The 23725-nt window shown below is 39.1% G+C and overlaps 1 protein-coding gene across 1 annotated transcript in view; it reads right to left on the bottom strand.

The window, feature by feature from the left end:
* LOC126184921 (lysophospholipid acyltransferase 5) overlaps positions 1-23725 on the bottom strand; it is a 187183-nt gene that overhangs the window by 13902 nt on the left and 149556 nt on the right. The window contains exons 8-10 of the mRNA XM_049927590.1: positions 16788-16932; positions 16392-16539; positions 2160-2410 (exon numbers count right to left, since the gene is read on the bottom strand). Of these exons, the coding sequence (XP_049783547.1) occupies positions 2165-2410; positions 16392-16539; positions 16788-16932 (539 nt within the window). The 3' untranslated portion in view covers positions 2160-2164. The remainder of the gene's footprint in view (positions 1-2159; positions 2411-16391; positions 16540-16787; positions 16933-23725) is intronic.

The following is a 23725-nucleotide window of genomic DNA, read 5'->3' as shown; positions in this document are numbered from 1 at the left end:
TTCCCTGGTCAGAATGAGTACACAGTGTCTAAGATAATCATGTACCACTGGCTATTAAAATTGCAACACTGTGAAGGTGCCATGCAACAAATGTCAAATTGGCATGAAGTACTTCGTGCTCAGACATGCAAATTATTAGGATTTCAGTGCAACCGCATCAGGTTAAGTAAGAGTTGTGGTGTCTATATTCTGTGTATAAGGAATGATTAAACTGTGAGTTTTCCGGTCAGAAATCACATTTGAATGTTGGCTGTTTGTTAGGAACACCATGTTATCATCTGTATAAGACAAACAAACTTCGACCAACATACGTCAGAATTCAACAGCAGCAGTATTACAGCATATTAAGAGTGCAGCTTTTAGTTCCATGATATTGCTGCTTGCATTGCTTGACATCTATGACTGTCATGTAACAATGGAGTCTATGTATTCAGGAGGGACCGCAAAAAAATGACAATGTTCACTCGGCTATTCCGGACTGTACAGCTGTTGAAGGAAATGTGATTGTTTGCAGCGAGACAAATATCTGGTTGAACAGTGTGACTACATCTGGAACACAGTGGACTGCAAACATGGTGACAGGGGAGAGGAGGAGGGGGGGGGGATGTTTGCCAACAACAGGATTGGCAGCAAAGTTTTCAGATGAGTCCCAATGCTATCTACAGCAACAGGATGGACGTATCGATGTTCAGTGCCTCTGAGGAGAACTAATGTTGCCAGACTGCATCTGTCATCATCATTTGAAGCCAACACTTAGCAGATGGTATGGGGTACCACTGGGTACACAATGCTATCACCTGCTTTTGAATAGCCCTTTAATTTGGACAGCATCCATAACATTTCTGATGAGTTAATGCCAGAGGTCTTGCTCTATCTTCAATGTCTCTGTTACATTATCTTTCAAAAAGATAACGCAAGACAGCATATTGTCCTTGCTATCTGATCTGCTTTCATACAAAGGGTGTGCAACTGTTATTGTGGCCAGCATGTTCTACAAATGTCACCCACTGAAAATATCTTGTCACAGTTTGCCGAGACAATGGAATGCCACCATTTACCTGTTTACTTTTTCTTGTCCAGATTTATAAAACACTTCTGAACTTGTTAAGCAGTGTATATAATTATTTTTGGTGATAACGACTAATAAGGTTGAAATGATCTAATGCTAAAGTGTAATTAGAATTAAAGAATTGAATATATGCAGCAAATATGTTTTCTTGCAAAATGCTTGACAGAAAAGTGGAGCATATCAGTGGCCATACAGAGAATGTGGAGTGTTATTCCAGACAGACATAAACAAAAAAATTTTTTAATCTTTCTTGAAGGTAAATTAAGACATTCTGAAAAATAATTAATAAACAGTTTGAGAGGTTTCTATAACTTTTTGGGATTATGTTATGAAAGAAAACAAAAAATTTACTTTCCCATTCTGAAGAAACTCACGTTTCAAACTTAAATTTAAACACTTTAAAGGCAATTTCTTATCTGTTACTCGGTGTATACTAAATACTTGTTTAATTGTGCTTTGGCAACTCTTTACCTGAGAGTAGACAGATCTAGTCTCATTAACAATTGTTCTTCAAAATGGCTGAACAAAAATTAATGTTCAAATGTCAAATTGAAAGCTAGTATGTTAAAAGCCATTACCAATTCAGTAACAAGTGAGATTAATACAGAGTTTCCTACAGTCCATGGATACATAACAGACACACTTTATCTCCCACTGAAGATTATGAGAAACAATATGCCATAATGGGTAAAGAATAGTGGAACTGAGGACGTGTGCAAAAAAGAATGTGTTTACATTCTATGCACCCTGTTATCAACAGTTTCACATTTCAAACTTGGGTAGTTTAAACAGCTTACTTAAATGCAACAGTATATTTTCAATGCCTGAAAACTGATGCACACAGAAATTTTAACAAAAAACTCTTTCCCTGTCAAAAATTCAAGTCTATCGCAGAGTGCAATGCATTTAATACAGGCAGTTATCCCTTCTTTCTAAATTTGTTTCCATACCACAACACAAGATCTCATATGACACATAAATATATCCAGTACACACACATGCAATTCACAATAACATTTCAGTACTTCTAAGAGAACTGAGAACAATTAGCCTGGCACTCTTAAATATAAAGAAATACAAAGTGTGTTACCTGTGCTAAATGTGGATCAACTGTAGAAGCCTGCACAGAAGTATCAATGAAAGGAAGCCAATATGACCACAAAAATATAGAGATGAGTACACATCAAACCACCGACCAAATGAAAGTAGGGCGAATGGCACTAAGGAGTAACCCATAAAAACGGATGTATATAATTTAAGTATAACCCACACAAAGGGATACACTGTCGGTGACAGAAGTACTGTTTTTACTTTTTCATGTCGCCGAAGCAAACTTGTCACCTGAAAATAAATAGGACTGTTTTAATTTTGAGCACACAACCACAGAAAAAATATGCCTTACAATGCTACATAAACAGTCAATCAATAAGTGACACTTTCACAGCAAACTAAGAAGAAAAGCACAGATTCAGATTCTTTATTTGCCACTGACCACATACAGCAGAATGGGATTCCTCAGCAATACCTAGTTACAGTTGCAATCAAAGTATTAAAATTAATGTTCATATTACATGTACAAATGAAGTATCTTTTGCTCATATCATAGAATTCTTTTATACTGTAACACAGATTTTTTGTTAGCCAGTCACATAATTTGAATTTGAATTTTTTATATGGCAAGGATCGAGCAGTGACAGGAAATTCGTTAAAAATTTTGAGACTCTTCACTTTACAGGAGTTTCCTGTTATTGCTAGGCTGTGCCTTGGGATGTCAATGGATGACTTATTTCTAGTGTTATGTTTGTGAATTGTTTCCCTGATAACAAATTCTTTAATGTTGTTCTTGACAAAGAGTGAAGACTCACAGATGTACAGATTCACCACTGTTAGTATGCTAAGCCTGATACAAAGCTAGCAACAGTGCTCTTGAGGATCAATCTTGCATATTACAAGGACAGTTTTTTTTTCTTTTAAAATCTTACTGATATGAGGAGAATCTACCTACATGAGTAGACCATATGATATATGTGATTGAAAGAGTATGAAATATGACATATGGAGATAAATCCTCCTGACCTTATCTCTCTGTTTCCACATGATGTAGGACACTTGTGAGATCTTTTTACAGATTTGGTTGATATGCTCGTCCCAAATGAATTTGACATCAATATCTACATTCTTAGACAGTCCTAACATAAGCATTTGGGTTTTGTCTGGATTATAAACAAGTTAACTGACTGCAAACCAATTTAATGTAGAGCCAAGAGTTTCTTGCATATTCTTATCAAGAGCTGGGATGTCGTGATGCAAAGTAAGTGCAGTTGTATCATCAGCATAGAGATGACAGGCTGTGATACAAAATGGGACAGGTCATTGACAGTCACAATGAAAAAGAAGGGGCCAAGGACAGCACTCCATGTAACACTTGTACAAATTTCTACTAACAAAGGAAACTCCCCATCACACCCCTCTCACATTTAATGGTAAGATGGCCCAGTGGACAGCCCATCAAAAACCGAATGCAAATCAAGCATGGAGGGGAAAAAAGGGGGGTTACGGGGTTGGACTGCCAAGCGACAAGTTGGCAAACTGTGTTCAAACTTTCCTCATGCCAATGCCCCCCCCCCCCCCCCCCTCTTGGCATTATTCAAATTTGTATCTGCATCCTGTGTGTAACATCCGTTTGCAAGAGTGAGGTGTAGGGAAGGGACCTGTTGTTCAATCCTAAATTGAAGAACATAACATTCAATATGCTTTAGCCATGTTTGAAGGAAATCAAAACAATCAAGGAATTGCTGACAGCTGCTGAAACATACACTGAAGAGCCAAAGGAACTGGTACACCTGCCTAATATCATGTAGGGTCCCTGCAAGCACCCAGAAGTGCCACAACACAACTTGGCATGGACTCAACTAATGTCTGAAGTAGTGCTGGAGGGAACTGACACCATGAATCCTGTAGGGCTGTGCCTAAATCCTTAATAGTATGAGAGGGTTGAGATATCTTCTGAATAGCATGTGGCAAGGCATCCCAAATATGCTCAATAATGTTCATGTCTGGGGAGTTTGGTGGCCAGTGGAAGTGTTTAAACTCAGAGGTGTGTTCATGGAGCCACTCTGCAGCAATTCTGAATGTGTGGGATGTCACATTGTCCTGTTGGAATTGCCCAAGTTCATCAGAATGCACACTGGACATGAATGGATGCAGGTGATCAGACAGGATGCTTGCGTATGTGTCACCTGTCAGAGTTGTATCTAAATGTATCAGGGGTTCCATATCATTCCAACTGCACATGCCCCACATCATTACAGAGCCTCCACCAGCTTGAATAGTCCCCTGCTGACTTGCTCGGTCCATGGATTCAAGAGGTTGTCTCCATACCCGTGAACATCTATCAGCTTGATACAATTTGAAACGAGACTTGTCCAACCGGGCAACATGTTTCCAGTCAGCAACAGTCCAATGTCGGTGTTGACAGGCCCAGGCGAGGCGTGAAGCTTTGTGTCATGCAGTCAACAAGGGTACACGAGTATGCCTTCGGCTCCGAAAGCCCATATCGATAATGTTTTGTTGAATGGTTCACACACTGACACTTGTTGATAGCCGAGCATTGAAATCTGCAGCTATTTGTGGAAGGATTGCTCTTCTGTCACCCTGAACAATTCACTTCAGTTGCCGTTGGTCCCATTCTTGCAGGATTTTTATCTAGCCGTAGCGATATCAGAGATTTGATTTTACCGGATTTCTGATATTCATGGTACTCTTGTGAAATGGTCGTAAGGGAAAATCCTCACTTCATCGCTACCTCGGAGATGCTGTGCCCCATTGTTTGTGTGCCGACTGTAACACCATGTTCAAACTCACTTAAATCTTGATAACCTGCCATTGTAGCAGCAATAACCGATCTAACAACTGCACCAGACTCTTGTTGTCTTGTGTAGGCATTGCCGACTGCAGTGCCATATTCTGCCTGTTTACATATCTCTGTATTTGAATACGTGTGCCTGTGCCAATTTCTTTGGCGCTTCAGTGTATGTTGGTGAGGATGGCAACACACTGTTACATTATAGGAGTTGTGGAGTTAACATTATAAAATAGCACAAGAAAACAATAATTTGCAAACTACAGCAAAAATGAACGTACCATCACAGTTCAGTTATTATCTGATAGAGCACTTTATACATCTTAAATATATTAGATGTAGGAAATCCCCTCATCAGTGCTACCTATTCGAAGCTACAAAAAAATTCAGTGTAGTGCTTGAGATGTATAGCTATAATGACAGCTTCTGAAATAATGTTCACAAAATCTAAACACGCTTTCTTGCAACAAGGCTACATAGACTGCAGGGGGAACTTCTCTCAAAAATGGTATTTTTACAGGCTGTGTAGAAAAAGTTGTGGGACATGTAATTTTAATAAGTGTTGTATTTACTGATCAACCCTTTTGCTGCTACAGATTTGCTCTCTGCATTCTGCACTGAGGCATCTTTTGTTATGGCTGTACAGCTCACAGAATGCTGGTGCCTGAGCTGAGAGATGACGTTCCAGCTGGTATGAAATACTTAACACTTGATTTTTCTAAAATTGTTAAGTGAAGAAATTTGATTTTTGCACATCTTACAGCCTTATATCTTGCCTTGACAAAGAACTGATTTCTTTTTGTTATCCATCATAGCTACTGTGCTGAATTAAATTAAATAAACATTGTGTGAAGTTTTAAAGGTTTTGCAGATGTAAAAATGTATTGTGTAGAATTTGCATATGGTTGACCTTAGCTCATACATTGCAGGGAATGAAATGTAGATAAGATATCGAAATTTCATTTAAAACAGAGAGCAGAATGATATCTCATTTTGGTTTTTATATTCGATGGTTTGTCACCCGTGACATGCTCAGTTCTGTCCATACGAACTTACTGGCTACTATGAAATACTTATAATCTGATTTTAAAAACCTATTAGATGAAAAATTTGATTTTGCACATTTTACAGTCTGACTTCTTTGCTTGATAAAGGACTGAATTTCTTTTTATTATACACCATAGTTTCTGTGCTGCATAAAATTAAGTAAAACATTGCATTACATTTTAAAGATTTTGCAGAGAAAGAGTTAATAAATGTGTTGACATCTGTACCTCGCAAGTCAGCTTACAGTGTGTAATAGAGGGTACTTCCTGCACCACATTTATTTACCCCCTTTCCTGTTCCTTCCACGAACGGTGTGCAGGAAGAATGATGTTGCTATTGCCCAATTTTGTGATGAAAGCTCTGTTACATCTAAGTCTATTTATTATTTAACTGGATGTTTTTTCTTTCTCACTTTTTATTCCTGTCAACATGTTATTTTTGTTTTCCTCTATTAGACATCTGATTTCCTCTGCTGTTAGCTCTGTTATTAGTCCTGCATTGAAATTAGAGCTGTTGTTCCTCTCTTGTAGTTTCATTATGTACTCATTTCCTGTTATCAGATTCTCCACTGCTTGCATGCAACTTGTGTGTTGACATTGTATTTAGGTCCTCTTTCTAGCATCTTTAGTTCTTGTTTTCTGACTTGTATATCAGTGTGGTTGACCAGTCATATCTGGAATGTGTGGTTTGTTTGCCTACCATTTCCAACATTAGCTGGTGTGTTATTTTTTATAAGTGGGAGTAGTTTTTGTTGTTATTTTCCCTACTTTATTTCCATTAGAGTTTCTGTGTGGCATTGGATTGTATTAATGATGTCTATAAATATTTCTGAGATATTTATATCATTCGCTAGTTCACGACGAAAGTGCAAGGATGAGCATGTCCATCTTGAAAAATAGATATTTAATTTCATGTTTTAGCCAGCCCACTTCTGCTCTAAGCTTAGCATGTTGTGTTGCAGGTGTCATACTGTTTACAGTGACATGTACATATTTAGGTATTACTTTATGAGAGAGAGAGAGAGAGAGAGAGAGAGAGAGAGAGAGAGAGAGAGAGAGACACACATACACATTTCATATCATGATTCATCAACCTCACTGACGGATACGCAACTGAGTGCACAACGATTCTACTGCCGCCAATGTACATTTCATCTACGGGCCACAAACATAAGATAAGAGAAATTTTTCATAAGAGGTTGCTAGATTTTATAGAAAAGTGCAACATATTTATCAACAGTCCAACAAGGTTTTTGAAAAAGGCGATCAACAGAAACAGCAATTTTTGAATTTCTAAGTGAATTGCTCCAAACATCTTGATAGTGGAGAAAAAGTAACTGGCATATGCCTTGTTCTGTCAAGGCCTTTGGCATCATAGACCATATCCTATTGCTGCAGAAATTTGATAGTATTAGTATCAGAGGTGGAGAGTGTAACTAATATTTCATACAGTATCTTGTTTCCTGTGGGACACTTTCTCCCAATACTTATTTTGATACATTGTTTGGTAACCTTGCTGGACTGCGATGGGGAAGCTAACATAGATCCGACTATCACAGACTATGTTAGCTGGGCAAGGCACTTGTTTGACACACCTCACCCTGGTAGATGCCTCCGCCACAGGCCATGTCAGTGGGCAGTGAATAAAGCTGTTTCTGTTCCTGTGAGAGAAGTGTTCAGTCATGGGATGTGCACAGTCTTACTACAATCACCATGTTGTGTTTCTGGATTTCTGGTGGTTTACTACTGGACTGTTATTCTTAGGCCCACAATAAACTTGGCTCCAGTTTCAGTTCGTATATTGGCTAGCAAAGTGTATAAGATTATTTGTTTGTTCCTGACAATTGTACAAAACTCAGGCTTGTGAAAGTTCACAGCATGCCTGTTCTTCTGTCACTCATGTGAGGCTAGTAACACTCATGTGTCACTAGTGAAGACACCATGTAATATTAAAATTGTGATGGGGCTTAAACCCCCGTATGGATGATCAATTACTTTGTTACGGTTCCTGGGATTTTGGAGCTGTGGTAGTAGGAATTAACACTGCAACAACAGCAGGAACAGCAAAAACAGGAGTATGAGCTCCTGTTGAAGCACCTAAAGCAGCAGAACGTGGCACCTGTTCCACCATCACCTTTGTTTGCAAGCTCTGACAACTCAAAGATTTTCGGTGTCCTCTAGTTGTGATTTGTTTGACATAATGGTCAAGTTAAAGCTTCTTATAGACTCCAGTAGCCTAACATTCACTGATAATTGCAGTTTGCCAATCTTACATTGTCATCATTAGATATCAATTCAATCACTGCCGTAAAGACAGTGGGTCAATCCTATTCAGCCTAGGTATGCCATCTACAAGAATTCAAATGGCCATCCAATTTTAAATGTCAGTCTTTTGAAATATCTTATGAGGAATGACAGATATAAGATGTGTTGGTGTGTTTGGCACAAGATCATGAAGTCCGTGCTAAAGTATGAAGCACTTCAGGTCCACAACTAAGTGACATTTTTAAATGAGTTCAATCTTTGGAAACAGAATCGGCAGCACAAAGAGCAATAATTCTGAAATATACAAGAATCACCAACATCTTATCCCTTACACACTGACAACAGCTCATTATTGTCTTCTGTAGTAGACATTCAGTCATGGGAAAATATGCTGACAGCATTTAAAAAAGTATTTGGTGATTTGATCTCACCAGCATCAATAGTTACTCACAACAAAGAGTACACAGTTTGCCATCAGTTGCAGTCAAGAGATAAACCAGATGTCAGTGATCACCTTGTGGATACATTTTCAACAAGTGCTCCTTACAGCACATGGATATGTTTCTCGGAAAGTTCTCATCTTCACAAGCACAGGCAATGCCCACACCGTGACATTACGTGTTCATCTTGCAAGAAGTATAAGCAGATGGCAACAGTAGATTTCAGCCTCCCAACAGTATTGGCAGATGATGCCAGCATTCAAGACAGCAGAGAAAAATCTAAGCAACCTTTGCATTAATGGAGAGAATAAGGAATTTCAAGCTGACATGTGAAATACTGTGTAATTAATTAATGCCGACACATTGATTCTCCAACTCACTATAAAATGCTGCAATGAGTGGTGTCATACGGCTATTATGCTATTTCACTGTGGGGTCAAATCACCCTCTTGGGTAGGTAAACGCATATTTGTAGAAAACTAATATTTATTATTGTAGCTTTGCCAGTAGAAATAAACTGTTTTCCCTAGATATCTTTACAGTGTTTGGTTTCCAGATTGAGGCCTGCATTAAAGTGGTGTCCAGAGAATCCCATGTTACATTTTTGCCCTTGTTTCTCTACAGTCGTCCATATAGCCAGTTAAGGTGGAGTTGGGTAGGCTACATGGCATGGTGGGGGGAGAGGGGGGGGGGGGTTATATCACATATTTATTCCAGCCAGTGCGTTGTGCTGGTGGTAATAAAAGACTAAACAGTGCAATAAGAATTTGTGGTGATTTCAAAGCTGCTATAGACAATTAGTCCAACACTGATCTGCAACTGACACCTTGCATGGAAGAATTTCCAAACAAATCAATTGGACTGATCCATATTTACAACTGCCCCCTGATGTGAAGATAAAGCAAATACAAAAGAAACCATCTCAAATGTATCGATGTAATCATTTGCATTTTGGGTTGCAAGAGCTCCTCTCAACATATTTTACATATTTTAAAATTATGTGGAGCAATTAATAAAGGATACCATTTACTGTGCTGACTACCTTGACAACATTACTGTAACAGGCACTGCAAGTCAAGAATAGTATTTCAGTGGCTGTAAACCAGTGGCTTATGCTGCAAGCTGGATAAATGCAGTTTCTTTAAGCTGAGTGTTAAACACATAGGCCACATATAAAGCAAGGAGAGGCTTAAGCCCATACCCTAGCATGTTACAGCAATAGACAACTTATCAGCAACCAAGAACTTAAAATAAATTCAAATTCTCCTCAGTCAAGGTAAATTATTACAATAAATTTATTACAAATAAAAGTCTCAAATCTTCTTCCTGACAGGCCACACTTGCACCTGATCAATGGGTCACAATTCCTACTGGTAACTCACAGCATGACTTCAGTGCTGACTATCACATAAAAATTCTGATGGCACATGCTAGCTAACTACTTTCGATTAAAATATGTTACTACTGACTCAAATTAATTTTAGAGAAGAAAGCATCAGGATGATAAGAGGGTTAAGAAATTTCACATATACTGAATCTCTATAGAATGAAATTTCAAATAATTATGGATCACAAACTGCTCATTTCTCTCTTCAGACTACAGCCTATGCTTTCGGTAAAGATAGCACAATGGTTCAATTGATAGACTTTATTCTTGAGCAACCTCCAGTAGAACATCCATTTCAAGACCACCTCTCAACATGGAAATATTGACTGGACTGTATATCCTATGGCCCCAATAGTGAGTCTGGCAAGCAGCTGGTAGTCTGTCTTTAACAGACATCAGCATATGGTGTACTATAGAAGAATTCTCTATTACTGCTCAAAAAGTAGCCTAGTCTACAGAGTGAGACCCACTACACTGCAATGTACTACTGCCTGTTAAGTATGGGCGCCTGGAGCAGCTACCAAAGAGATCAAAGCCAAGTTTTGAAACATACTTTTCACTGTACTGAAGGTTCAATGCAGGCATCCTGTTATTGCCTATGGAGTATGAGGAACACAAGACTGTCATCCTACAACCGCTTCGGGCACAGATCCTTCAGTGATTGCAGAGGTCACATTGAGGAATCTACAATTACATCTACACTGGTCCGTCAGAACATTATGACCACCTACATAATAGCTCGTATGTACACCTTTGGCACAGATAACAACGATGATGCATTGTGGCATGGAGGCAATGAGGCCTTGGTAGTTCGCTGGAGGGAGTTGACACTGCACACACAAGTCACCTAATTTTCATAAGTTCCTGGGACGGGGACGATGAGCTCTAATGTCACATTCAACTGGGCTCAGATCTGGTGAATTGGGGGGCCAGCAGATCAAATGGAATTCGCCAATGTGTTCCTCAAACCACTCCATCATACACTTGTGACATGGTGCATTATCTTTCCAGAAAATGCCATTGCCATTGGGAAACATGATCATAGCGAAGAGTTGTACGTGGTTTGCAACCAGTGTACAACACTTCTTGGCCATCATGGTCCCTTGCACGAACTCCACTGGATCCATGGATGCCCACGTGAATGTTCCCCAGAGCATAATGTAGCTGCTGGCAGCTTGTCTACGTTCCGCAGTATATGCGTCATAGAGCTGTTCTCCTGCAGGAAGACAGATTCATGCCATCCCATCAGTATGATGATGAAGGTATTGAGATTCATCAGATCATGCAATGCTCTGCCACTCTGCCAATGTCCAGTCCCGATGGACATGTGCCTACTTCAACCATAGTTGCCAATGTCATGGTGTTAACATTGGTACATGCACTGATTGTCAGCTGCGGAGGCCCATTGTTAGAAGTCTTCAGTGCACTGTGTGTTGAGACACACTTGCACTCTGCCCAGCATTAAAGTATGATGTTAGACCACAGTTCGCCGCCTATCCTGTTTTACCGGTCTGCCCAGCATATGTCAGACATCTGTAATGAGGGGTGCCCGCCCAACCCCACAATGTCTGGACATGGTTTCAGCACATGTTGAAGACACTCATCACAGCACTACTTGAACACATGACAACTCATGCAGTTTCTGATGTGCTTGTGCCAAGCTTCCGGGCCATCACAATCTCCCCTCAGTCAAACTCAGATACATTGCACGCCTTCCTCATTCTACACATGGAAGGTACGCTTACTGATACTACTTGCCCTCTACGTGTGTGTGTGTGTGTGTGTGTGTGTGTGTGTGTGTGTGTGTGTGTGTGTGTCTGACTAGTCATATCTTGCCAGGTGATCCTGCTATCACCTGGATGGATTTATAGTAATGGTAGGTTGGTGGTCATCACGTTCTGGCTGATCAGCGTACATCTTCTATCATTTTCACCCTTCCCTGTTCCATTTGTAAATAATGTACAAGAAGAACGATTATAGTAAACTTCCATATGAGTTCTAATTTCTCTGATTTTCTTGTCATGGTTATTTTGCAAAACACATGTGGGATGAATTAATGTGCTGCCAGACTTTTCCTCAAATGTACACTCTCAGTACTTTAACAAATCTCTCATAGTGGCTGCCACTAGAATTTGTTGAAATCTGTAATGCTTTCGTGCTATCTAAATGATCCTATGATGAAGTGTGCCACACTTCATTGGATCTTCTCTATATTACCTTTAAATCTGTTGATTTTGTCCCATTCAGAATAACATAATGCATTTTATCTCCTAGAAAGTCCTGAATCAAGTCACAAATCTGGTACTATAAGCTGTTAAGCTCATACTTCATTCACTAAATGACAGTGCAAAACTGTACTGAACGGAGCCAAGGAACACCACATCAGACAAACAGAGCGAGCTGTGATTTGCGAGATCTCTGTGTATGAAATCAGTGTTGGGTTTCATAAAGGAGATTTTCGTTCTCCAGAAATGTTATGATTTGTGACCACAGAACATGTTAAACAATTCTACAACAGACTGACGTCACTGATACATGCCTATAATTATGTGCATCATTTCAATGACTGCTCTTGAAAACAGGAATGTGTTGTGTACATAGTTCCGCGTAGTCAGCGCATACACAACTTTCCCACTAGAGCGCGCCCCGCTAAGCACAACAGTGCAGGCGCAGCGCTCGTCCGTCTCCGCACTACGAGATGGCGCTGTCAGAGAGACGGACCAAATTCTTCTTCTGCTGATACGCGTATTAATATGTAATGCAGCCAATGAGATTGCTGCTAATGCAGAACCTTTTCTCCTCGCAGATCACACTCGCGCAGTGATACCTGAACGTGCGAGGTATTATAATGAGTGTACAGACCTCCGATTAGTCAGTCTGCATTAGTCTGTACCAGTCTATAGTCAAGTTTCAGTCTGTGCCTAATAAGATTATCATATTCCAGTACATAGCCATGAAGATAAATGTATAGACACTTTGTCAAGTATCAGAGTTATGTGAGAATAAGATTAATGTACCAAGACCAAAGGAACTTCAGATTGTCGATTGTAAATAGCATCCAGAATCAAGTTAAGTCATTTTATGCTTGTTAATATTTTAATAAATATGTGTGAAAATTAATCAAGTTCTGTTTAATGTTGGTCACCGTCAATCTGCTACTCTAAGCGTGCAAGTGGCATTTCTATCGTCTGACCTAACGGCAGAAGATAAACACGCCACCATAAGACCACGAGACATTTTGCTGACACTCGCCTACTTCGTTAGAGCGACAAGTCAAATAATCTGATGGTGTGTGTACCAAAGGTCTTACAGTACGCACACCACAGAATGACTTGTGGTTTTTTCCAATCGCTTGGTCCCCTTCATTGCTGCAGCGGAAAAATGCACTTGCTCATCATCAAGTTTATTGGCCAGAAGTTGACGGTAAAAAAGAAATAACAGTGTAGGCCTTCAATTCATGTGCTCTGAATAATGCTGCCTCGGGGAAGAATTTTTTCCCTCGGCCCGAACTCGAACAGCCTCAGAAGCAGGTGCCTACAGACTTCACACATCCATTTGCAGGAACAGAGTGGCTGTTGATGATTGACACTCTTCTCAATTTTCTGTATGTGTGACAATGTGGCTGTACCACCACACATCCTACAAGATGGTTCCTAATCAACATTTTTACCACTGGGGAATCCCCCACACAATAGTTTCTAATTATGAGCTGCACTTCACCTGTTCAGACTGAAAAATTCTGTACATATGATACAGCCTTCAGTACCCGACCAAAACATTCAGAGTCCAAATAAGCAATATGCTGTTACTGAAAACAGCTGTGGAACTGTGACAAGCTTCCTTGTATTGTATCAGTCAATCTCCAGTAAATGTCACAGACCTGCAGAGCTGCTGCATAGGTAAAGGCATTGTTCTTGTTTCAAGTTGCTGCACCTGATCCAGTTAGCCCAGAGAACAACACAATGCATATATTATTGTTTAGACTCACATATTTGACGAGAAACCAGAGCAGGCATAGGGTCATGGCGTCTCAAGGATCTCACATGTATGAAATCACAGCTAACTAGAATCACCTGACCCATCACCATAATCAGTTGCAGCTATACAGGACGATTTTGTTTATTGGGGACAAACTGCTGGAAATGATCCCTGAGATGATAAGGAGCAAAAAAAGCTCATATAGACATGAGACCAGAAATGTGTTCCACAGAAGGTACACTCACTTGAAGGTGTTGAACACCACAGAATATGCCTTCGGTATTAGCACCAGGCAGGTGGCCTGCCAGCAAGAGGTAAGGCAGATGATCGTGTGGGACATTTTTCAGGACAACTGCCACTATCACTTACAACTTGTGCAAGCCTTTTCATCAATGGACTTGCCTCCGTGAAGACAGTTTTGTTGCCAGTTCACCACACAGGCCGCCACGGTGTAGGGATTTCTGTTATCCACACTATTCACAGATGAAGCTATTTTTACAATGGATGGTATTGTCATCTTTCACGACACCCACCAGTGGGCAACAGAGAATCCACACAAAATAGTGGCACCAGTTTAGCCCCAATATGATTATTCGTGACCATTTATTGAGTGTGGAGCTAAAACATTACTACAGATAGAAGATTCCCACTTGCCTGGTATGGTCTCATGTGTGCTCTAAATCACTGAACCTACAATGTCAAGGATCTTTTATATCCACCTTCAAGTGGGTGTATTTTCCTTGGAATGCATTCCTGCCCAATATGCACAATGAAGCAGACAGTGCAGCAAGTGACAGTCTATTCACTCTTTATGATGGCTTTAGTTACAACCTGTGTGCAGTCCAACCTGCTATAATTTTGCATTTCTATTTGTTTATAATAAGACTTATTTTCAAGCTCATGAAGAACTTTGGCCTTAATTTCTGATTGTGTTGAGTCACAAAATGTTTGGAACACTTTTTCTCTCTCCTGACACTCTTTCCTAGACTGGTTTGTGATTGATTGCAGCACAGCTGCCCTCTTCAGTCACACACATGACTAACAACTGAAGAATTCCGTAGGATTCAAAACACTGTACATTATTCAGTAATTAACATTTCAGCTGCTAATAAAATGCATGTTCTTTTAAATAGAAATGTGAAAAAGCAAGATTTGTGATGTATATTATAAGACACAATAACTTTTAAAAAGGCACGCTAATGCTGAGTCGCTCATTTACGGAAGCTATTTAAAAGTGCACTGAAAACTATTACTATATTTGTGCACAATCAAGAGGAAAGTCACATGCAAATGTTTTAGTCAAACACAATAATAGTAATACATTAAACATTTTGGTTATGACTTATCAGTCAGTATCAAGCAGTAAGTCAATTTTTATTTATTTTCTTAGATTCTTTTCAATAATGATTACCACATAGCTTGAAATGCTTAATAGGGAGCTCATACAAGAATTACCATTTCCATATTACATCTTAACCACTGACATCTTTCAAGACAGCAAGAATATAAAATCATTAAATTATAGATATATATCAATGAAAACATAATGTAACTGGAAAGGTAAAAAATCTACTCACCAACTGGCCACAGGAGCACACACACCTACAAAGTTTATGGAAATTTGCAAGCTTACAGAGCTAGTGGGTCCTTCTCCTGGTGGAGGGTCTGAAAGGAAAGGAAGAGGGATGAAGCAAAAGGATTGGTGAGGTTTATGAAATGGGAGGAGTTACAGAAAGTTGGAGAAAAAGAAAAAACGCTGAGTTAGAGGAGTCCATTTCCTAAGCCTCACCAGTCCTTTTCCTTCATACCTCTTCCTTTCCCTTAACCCTTCCATCAGAAGGAGGAGCCACTGGCTCTGAAAGCCTGTTTATTTCCAAATCTTTTATATATGTTTTCTCCTGCTGCTGCTTTGCAAGAAGATTTTTCATCCATCAAATTATATTTTATTTTCAAACACTGATTATTTTTATTGTTAAATTATAGGTGTGTTATTTGTGCACACAGCAGAATATATGAAATCAGATAAACATGCTGTAGTATCAGATTTATAAATTTAAAGGGGAGATTATGGAACATAAGTTACAGAATTCCTATTAATTTTATGAAGAGCAAGAGGTTCATCAAAGTCTAAACTTATTGACTTCTGAAACCATATTACAAATAAATCAAAGTAATTCTCTGAGTCATGACCTAATCCTATAGATAAAATGAGAACACAGTTTTAAAACAACACCATATAAACATACAGTACATGTACACATACATAAGTGTGTGTGTGTGTGTGTGTGTGTGTGTGTGTGTGTGTTTTTAAGTAAGTAAGTGAGTGAGTGCGCAAGGGTCTTACTTCTCTTTCAAACTGCATGATGACAAATTCCATAAAGAAGCAGGCATAATATCCTGAGTGCAAACCATGCCAAACAGCTAGGAATGTAAGCGTTATGGCGTAAGAAATTGCACGGCTGCCAAGGAACTTCAGGCGCCTAAATATGTACCTGAGCACAAAAAGCAAAAAGGAAAAATGTTTTAGAAAAGCAAAAGAATATGAAATAAAAAATGCTGACTATTTTCTAGTATGTGTAATAAGTACAAATAACAAGAAATTTATATTTCAGCTCAGTGAAATACACTACATGACCTCATTAAATAAAAGGTGTCAAAAATGTAATCTACCGACACTAATTACACTACTGTTATACTGACCAACAATTAAAACTAAAATACCTACTTAAAATTTACTCACGTTCCAACCCATAAATTTGTGTTAATGTTGAAAGAGGCTATGAAATCACCGAATTTAGTTGCGTTTTCATACACACTCAAGCTAACATTTTGACATCCATCCCATTTTACTATACCTTCTGGAGTTTTACCATTGAAAGTCAGTCCTAAAACAAAGCAAAAATGGGTGGAAATAAAAGACAGTGAAAAAATTTTAATACAATGAAAACATCTTTTCTTGCCCTTTTTTAAAAATACAGGTAAAGTAGCTGGATGACTTGTTTCTAAAACTGGAATATAACAAAAACTAGTAGAATTCTTGCATATCTACAATAATATAAAACAAGTATAAACTGCATTATTCAGCCAGATAATATTAGGGTATGCAGTTCACATATGAAATAACTTGCATGTAAATACAATGGGATTTTGTTGTTGTACAAAGGGCTCAGATGTACTGTAGTAATACAATATTTGAAGGTATGGATTAAACTGTTTTATTCAGATATATTTGTGGGGTCGAGTTGTAATCACCAGTATGTTGTTTCAAAATACTAAGAGGATATAACGTAGTGCAGTATTATTTCTGATATGAGAGCATTCCCTTGACTCAACCTGAATTAAAGAGAAACCTTTATGATAAATTCTTTTAAGATACATTAAAAATGACAGATAAAATGTGAAGCCAGACACAATCATTCATTGAGATTCTTTCCCATTCAACAGTGCAGCTGGCACTGTCGAGTGTGCAGCTCTATCACCGGCAAAGTTTCAGTTTGAGGTCATACTGGGACTATAATTTTTTGCCAGCTCCAATGTAGATGTGTTCTCACTTGAAGGTTTACATTGTAGGCAATAATGCAAAACACTCTGTGCAGTACAAATCTCCAACACACAAAACTGCCCGACAAATTAAAACTGTGTGCTAAACTGGGAATCAAAACCAAACCTTGCCTTTTACGGGCAATGCTCGTACTGACCGAGAATAGTTAGTGATCGGCCCCCACAGCTTCAATTTTGCCAATAGCTCTCTCCTACTTTCCAAACCACATGGGTTGTACAAGGTAGCTCAGTATGTGGTTCAAATGGCTCTGAGCACTATGGGACTTAATGTCTGAGGTCATTAGTCCCCTAGAAACTAGAACTACTTAACCTAACTAACCTAAGGACACCACACACATCCATGCCCGAGGCAGAATTCGAACCTGCGACCGTAGCGGCCGCACGGTTCCAGACTGTAGCACCTAGAAGCGTTCGGCCACCACGGCCAGCGGTAGCTCAGTAGCACAGTTGCCTGCGATAGGCAAGATTACAACTGTCCAGCGCACAATTTTAATCTGCCACAAAGGTTTTAAAACAGCACACACTCTACTGCAGAGTGAAGTATTACTTCTAGAAACAAACTGCAGGCTGTGGTTAAACCATTTATCCACAATATCTCCACTTCAGGAGTGTTAGTCCACCAACTGCAAACACCAGTTTTTGCTTCCAAGCTATGCTTTACACACAAGCACACATGCTGCCTCTGCCGCCCCCCCCCCCCCCAATCACAATGATCACAATGTATTTGCGTATATATCGCAAAAGAGAGAAAACTGCCAAGATAATAAAAGGTCTACAAATAAAACTTCTTCAATGTCACTTGCTGATCTCCATTAAAAAAAAGATGACATGGAAATCTAAATTTTAACACTTGTTTTTTCTCTCACAAATATAGGGACACACTCACAAATAAAGCAGGACTGAAATGTACCCCACATGTATCCATAAATATGTGGCACCATGGAATCAGTGCTGCACATGGCACCATGGAATCAGTAGTGCACAAACTCCATGTGGTGGTATAGTGGTATACCTCCAAATATGGAGAAAGCTACACGTAATGATACTGAACTGTATGGAGGTGAGACAAATATAACTTCATCATGACACATGGAGTGAGAAGAATCCCACACAGCTCCAGCTCACGTAACTGACCCTCTGCTTAAGCAGCTCATACTGACACATGTCTGTTCTGTTATAGTTTGAGCACCAGAATATTGTACTAGATGTGGTACTACTGCAAGTGAAATACCATTGCTGCCATCCAACCCAGCTCATCCCGTCTACAACAGAAAAGGGGGGAAGATTGGAAAAGGAGATCAGCTGTGTTTTTTTAATGGTGTTACCTTGGTATTTGCCTATAAGCAATTTAGGGAAAAGATGGTGAACTGAAGTATTTTAAGGAGTGTAGGCAATAATTCACCAAACAGTAAAAGTGTTGAGTTGCTGAAAAGCAGATAGATGAGATTAAAAACTCTGCTAGATTCCAGAAGCTATCAAATACACCTACAAACACAAACACGCACATGTGTGTGCTACCAGCCACCAGAAAACACACACGCGCGCGCGCGCGCGCGCGCACACACACACACACACACACACACACACACACACACACACACACACACATGCAGGCACACATGCCTGTACGTTTACACTGTATCACCACAATTATTTTATAAATGAACGACACAAGGTGGTACAGTTCAGCTGAGGTGACTCCACAAACAAGTCACAAACCTCCATGTTTCAGCCTTTGTTCATGAAGATTTACTACATGCTATTATGGCAGCATAATTTCACAGTGTTTCATTTAAATGAAAGGATATTTTACATTATGCATCTAATGTGTTTAGTAGAACATAATGATACAGACGCTGTTAATGAACTGTTATTTCAATTGCAACACTCTGCTTTATTCCACGTTCATTACTGCTGTTGTTGATACGTACATGCAAAAAAAAAGTGACTGCTACTACACTAGACCCATCCAGCCACATCATGATACCATATACATTGCCATAATGGAGGAAGATATTTCACGTAATATCGTGCAGTTATGTGAAGGGGCATATCACACATTCACTTCTCCAACCAAAAGAAAATGTTTCTTACGAGAACAAAACCCCAATATGACCTGAAGCAGGATTTGAGATTCTCTGCATGGATGCTAGGACCTTACCCATTTGGCAACAAGGACTATATGCAGGCTTCTCCTTTCCATACTCTCTGGTTGTGATTTATGCTGAGCAATCTTTTGCTTCTACCAGTTCACTGTAAATATTCTCTCTCTCAAATTTTTAGGGCAACCACACAAAGTATTTACGAGTAATGGCATCTACATTGTCTATATGAGTGAAGATTACCTGATTCTCAATCAGAAATTGCATTTGACTGTTGTTTGTAAGAAGATCATGTTGTTGTAGTAGTTGTGGTCTGCAGTCCAAAGACTGATATGATGCAGCTCTGCCAGCTAGTCTATGTTTTGTAAGCCTCTTCATCTCGAATAACTACTGCAACCCACATCCCTTTGAAACTGCTAACTGTATTCATGTGCTTTACAATTTTTAAATCTCACAGTTCCTTCCATTACCAAGCTGACCATTCCGAGATGCCTCAGGACATGTCATATCAGACAATCCTTTCTTTTAGTCAAGTTGCGCCATAAATTTCTTTTCTCCCCAGTTCAGGTCAGTATCTCCTCAATAATTATTCAATCTACCCATCTAATCTTCAGCACTCTTCTACAGCAGGGGTAGTCAACCTTTCTTACTTACCGCTCACTTTTATGTCTCTGTTAATAACAAAATTTTCTAACTGCCCACTAGCTCCATGGTAATTGCGATTTATAAAGTTGGGAAGTGACTTTATTTCATACAGGTTATAAAAAGAATTACAGCTAATTAAAGTATATAATAATAGTTAGTTATCAAATACTTTATGTCAAATTCTTATGAAAACCTAATGAAAATACTTTTAAAACCCCAGCCACGTACTGCTCACCATGAAAGCTGCAATGCCCACTAGTGGGTGGTTGGAGCCAGGCTGACCACCACTGTTCTACAGCAACACATTTCAAAAGTTTGTATTCTCTTCCCATTTGAACTGCTTCTTATCCACATTTCATATCGATATAAGGCTACCCTCTGCACAAATAACCTCGGGAAAGACATGCTAAGACTTACATTTACAAGAGATTTAAAAATTTTCTATTCTTCAAAACTGCTTTTCTTACTATTGCCACCCTTTATTTTGTACCCTCTCTACTTTGTACTTTGCCCTTCATCAGTTATTTTTCTGTCCAAATACCAAAAATCATCTACTACTTTCTAATTTCCTAACCTTCTTCAACTCTTATGATTGCAATCTGGTTTATGTACATGTTGCAAATAATTTTTCACTCCCTGTATTTTATTGCTGCTACCTTCAAAATTTTGAAGAGTGTAGTCCCATCAATCTTTTCAAAGGCTTTCTCTAAATCCACTAATGCTACAAACGTTGGTTTGCCTTTCTCCAACCTATATTCAAAGATGAGACACAGGGTCAAACATTGCCTCGCTTGTTTCTATATTTCTACGGAACCCAAACTCATGATTGCTGAGCTCAGCTTCTATCAGGTTTTCCATTCTTCTATGTAATAATTTGTGTCAATATTTTGTAATCATGACTTATTAAAATATAGTTTGTTAGTATTCACACCTGTCAGCACATACTTTCTTTGTAATTGGAATATTAAATTCTTCCTGAAGTCTGAGGATACTTCCCCTGTCTTATATATCCTGCACACCAGGCTGGCCCTCCCACGGATCGCAATAAATCTGAGGCAATGCTGTCTACTCCAAGGGTCTTGTTTCCACTTCATCTTTCAGTGCTCTGTCGAATTCTTCTCACAGTATTATATCTTACCTCTCATCTTCACCTACTTCCTTTCTCTTTCTACAATGTTGCCCTCAAGTTTGTTTCCTTTATACAAGCACTCTACACAAGGTGTCACAGAAATGTTGCGACAAATTTTGAGGGGCTGTAGAGAGTGTCTTGAGGAACAAACTGGGGATCTGAATCTGTGTCCGGAATTGTCATCCAATGACGCTATAGAATGTCGAAGTTATAGGCACTGGTGCCTCAAACAAAGCTATCCCTTTGTCAACAAATGTGACTTTGAACAATGACAGACTATAGTTGGAACATCTCATAATTCTGTCTGTTATTAAGTGATTGTGACCGATTGTCACAATCACCAGTGGAGAAGATGGAACTAGCTGCTGCAGAGAGGCCTTGTATCCTACGAATGTGATGATCTGTTGCCTTGGTGGATGTTGGTTTGAGACACAGGTTTCCATCAATAGTTTATTTTTCTCCTGGAACCCTCTACAACCTCCAGTTTTATTATGGTATACAGTTTATTTTCCTCCTGGAACCCTCTACAACCTCCATTTTTATTATGGTATACAGGAGAAAAATAAACTGTAGATGTAAACCCACATCCAAAACCATCATCCATCGAGGCAACAGAGCATCACATTCATAGGAGACTAGGCCTGTCTAAAAGTATCTAGCTCCATTTTCTCCACTGGCAATTGTGGCAATCACTCGTGAACACTGAAAAATAAACAACATTGCAAGATGTTCCACGTATGGTTCATCAGTGAACAAAGTCATGGTTGCTGCTGAAGGTGTGGCTTAGTGGAAGACGTCAGCACCTATGACTTTGAATCTCTGTAGCATCATTGGATGACATTTCCAGACACGGGTTCCTATCCTCAATTTGACCCTCAAGACCCCCACTACAACCCCTCAAAGTTTATCGCAACACTTCTGGGACATCCTGTAAATGTGTTTCCCTTCTCTGCTTAGAACTGGCTTGCCATCTGAGTCCTTGATATTCATACAGCTGCTTCTCTTTTCTCCAAAGGTTTCTTTCATTTGCTTGTAGGTGGCCTTATTTTTCCCCTAGTCATGCACGTTTCTACAGCTTTGCGTTTGTCATCTAGTCATTTCTGCTCACCCATTTTGAAGCTTCTGTCAATCTCACATTTTAAATGTTCGTATTCACTTTCATCTGCTTCATTTTTATATTTTCTTCTTTCATCAATTAAATTCAATACCTCCTATGTTAAGCAAGAATTTCTACTAGGCCTTGTCTCTTGACCTATACTGCCTCCACTACTTCATCTCTCAAAGCTACTCATATGTCTTCTATCGCATTTCTTTCCCCTGTTTCAGTCCAGTATTGCCCCACACTCCCTCAAAAACAACCTCTGATTCTTTAAATTTATCCAGGTCCTATCTTTTTAATTTCCTACCTTTCTGCAATTCTTTCAGTTTTAATCTGAAGTTCATAATCAGTACATCATGGTCAGAATCAAAATCTGCTATAGGAAGTGTGTTACAGTCTAAATTTTTTTTTAAATTTGTATCTCACCATTATATAATCAATCTGAAACCACTCAGTGCTCCCAAGTCCCTTTCAGTTATACAGTCTTCTTTTCTGATTCTTAAACCAAGTATCAGAAATGATTAAATTAGGTTCTGTGAAAAAAATTCAACCATTTGGCTTCCTCTTTCCTTCCTTTTTCCTAAGTCCATGTTCTCCTACTATTTTTCCTTCTGTCCCTTTTCCTACTATCAAATAGTGGGGGATATTTTACCCAAGACGACACCATCATCAATAAGCCACATAGTAGAGATCTATAGCCTGAGGGAAAAAATAATGGCTTTAGTTTTTCTTTGCTTGCAGCTGTTTGCAGTAGCAGCACAGCAAGGCCATGTTTGCTAATGTTACAAGGCCAGATCAGTCAATCATCCCGACTGTTGCCTCTGCAACTGGTTTTCAGTTATACCAGTTTTTCCATCTCTAGTTTCAATTGAGCATAAAAACCGCTCAAAATAACTGGTTTCTGAAACAACCAATTTCCAGATTTTTTAATTGTTATTATTTCCAGCAACAAAATGTAGGCATTGAACAACGACTGAAAAATTCTAAGACTCCCTCAGACTTTTGCACCATACTTTTCAAGGTACAAAGACCTAAAATATCACATAAAATAGGTAAATATAAAACTTAGTCCATCCATTGTTCTCTGCTGTTTTTGAAACATAGTGAGGGCTTGAATACTACAAAAAATTCACCAGTATTCT

Source organism: Schistocerca cancellata, chromosome 4 (genome assembly GCF_023864275.1).
Source record: "Schistocerca cancellata isolate TAMUIC-IGC-003103 chromosome 4, iqSchCanc2.1, whole genome shotgun sequence".
NCBI lineage: Eukaryota > Metazoa > Arthropoda > Insecta > Orthoptera > Acrididae > Schistocerca > Schistocerca cancellata.
The sequence above is the reverse complement of the archived record's forward strand: the minus strand, read 5'-3'. Positions and strand labels throughout refer to the sequence as shown.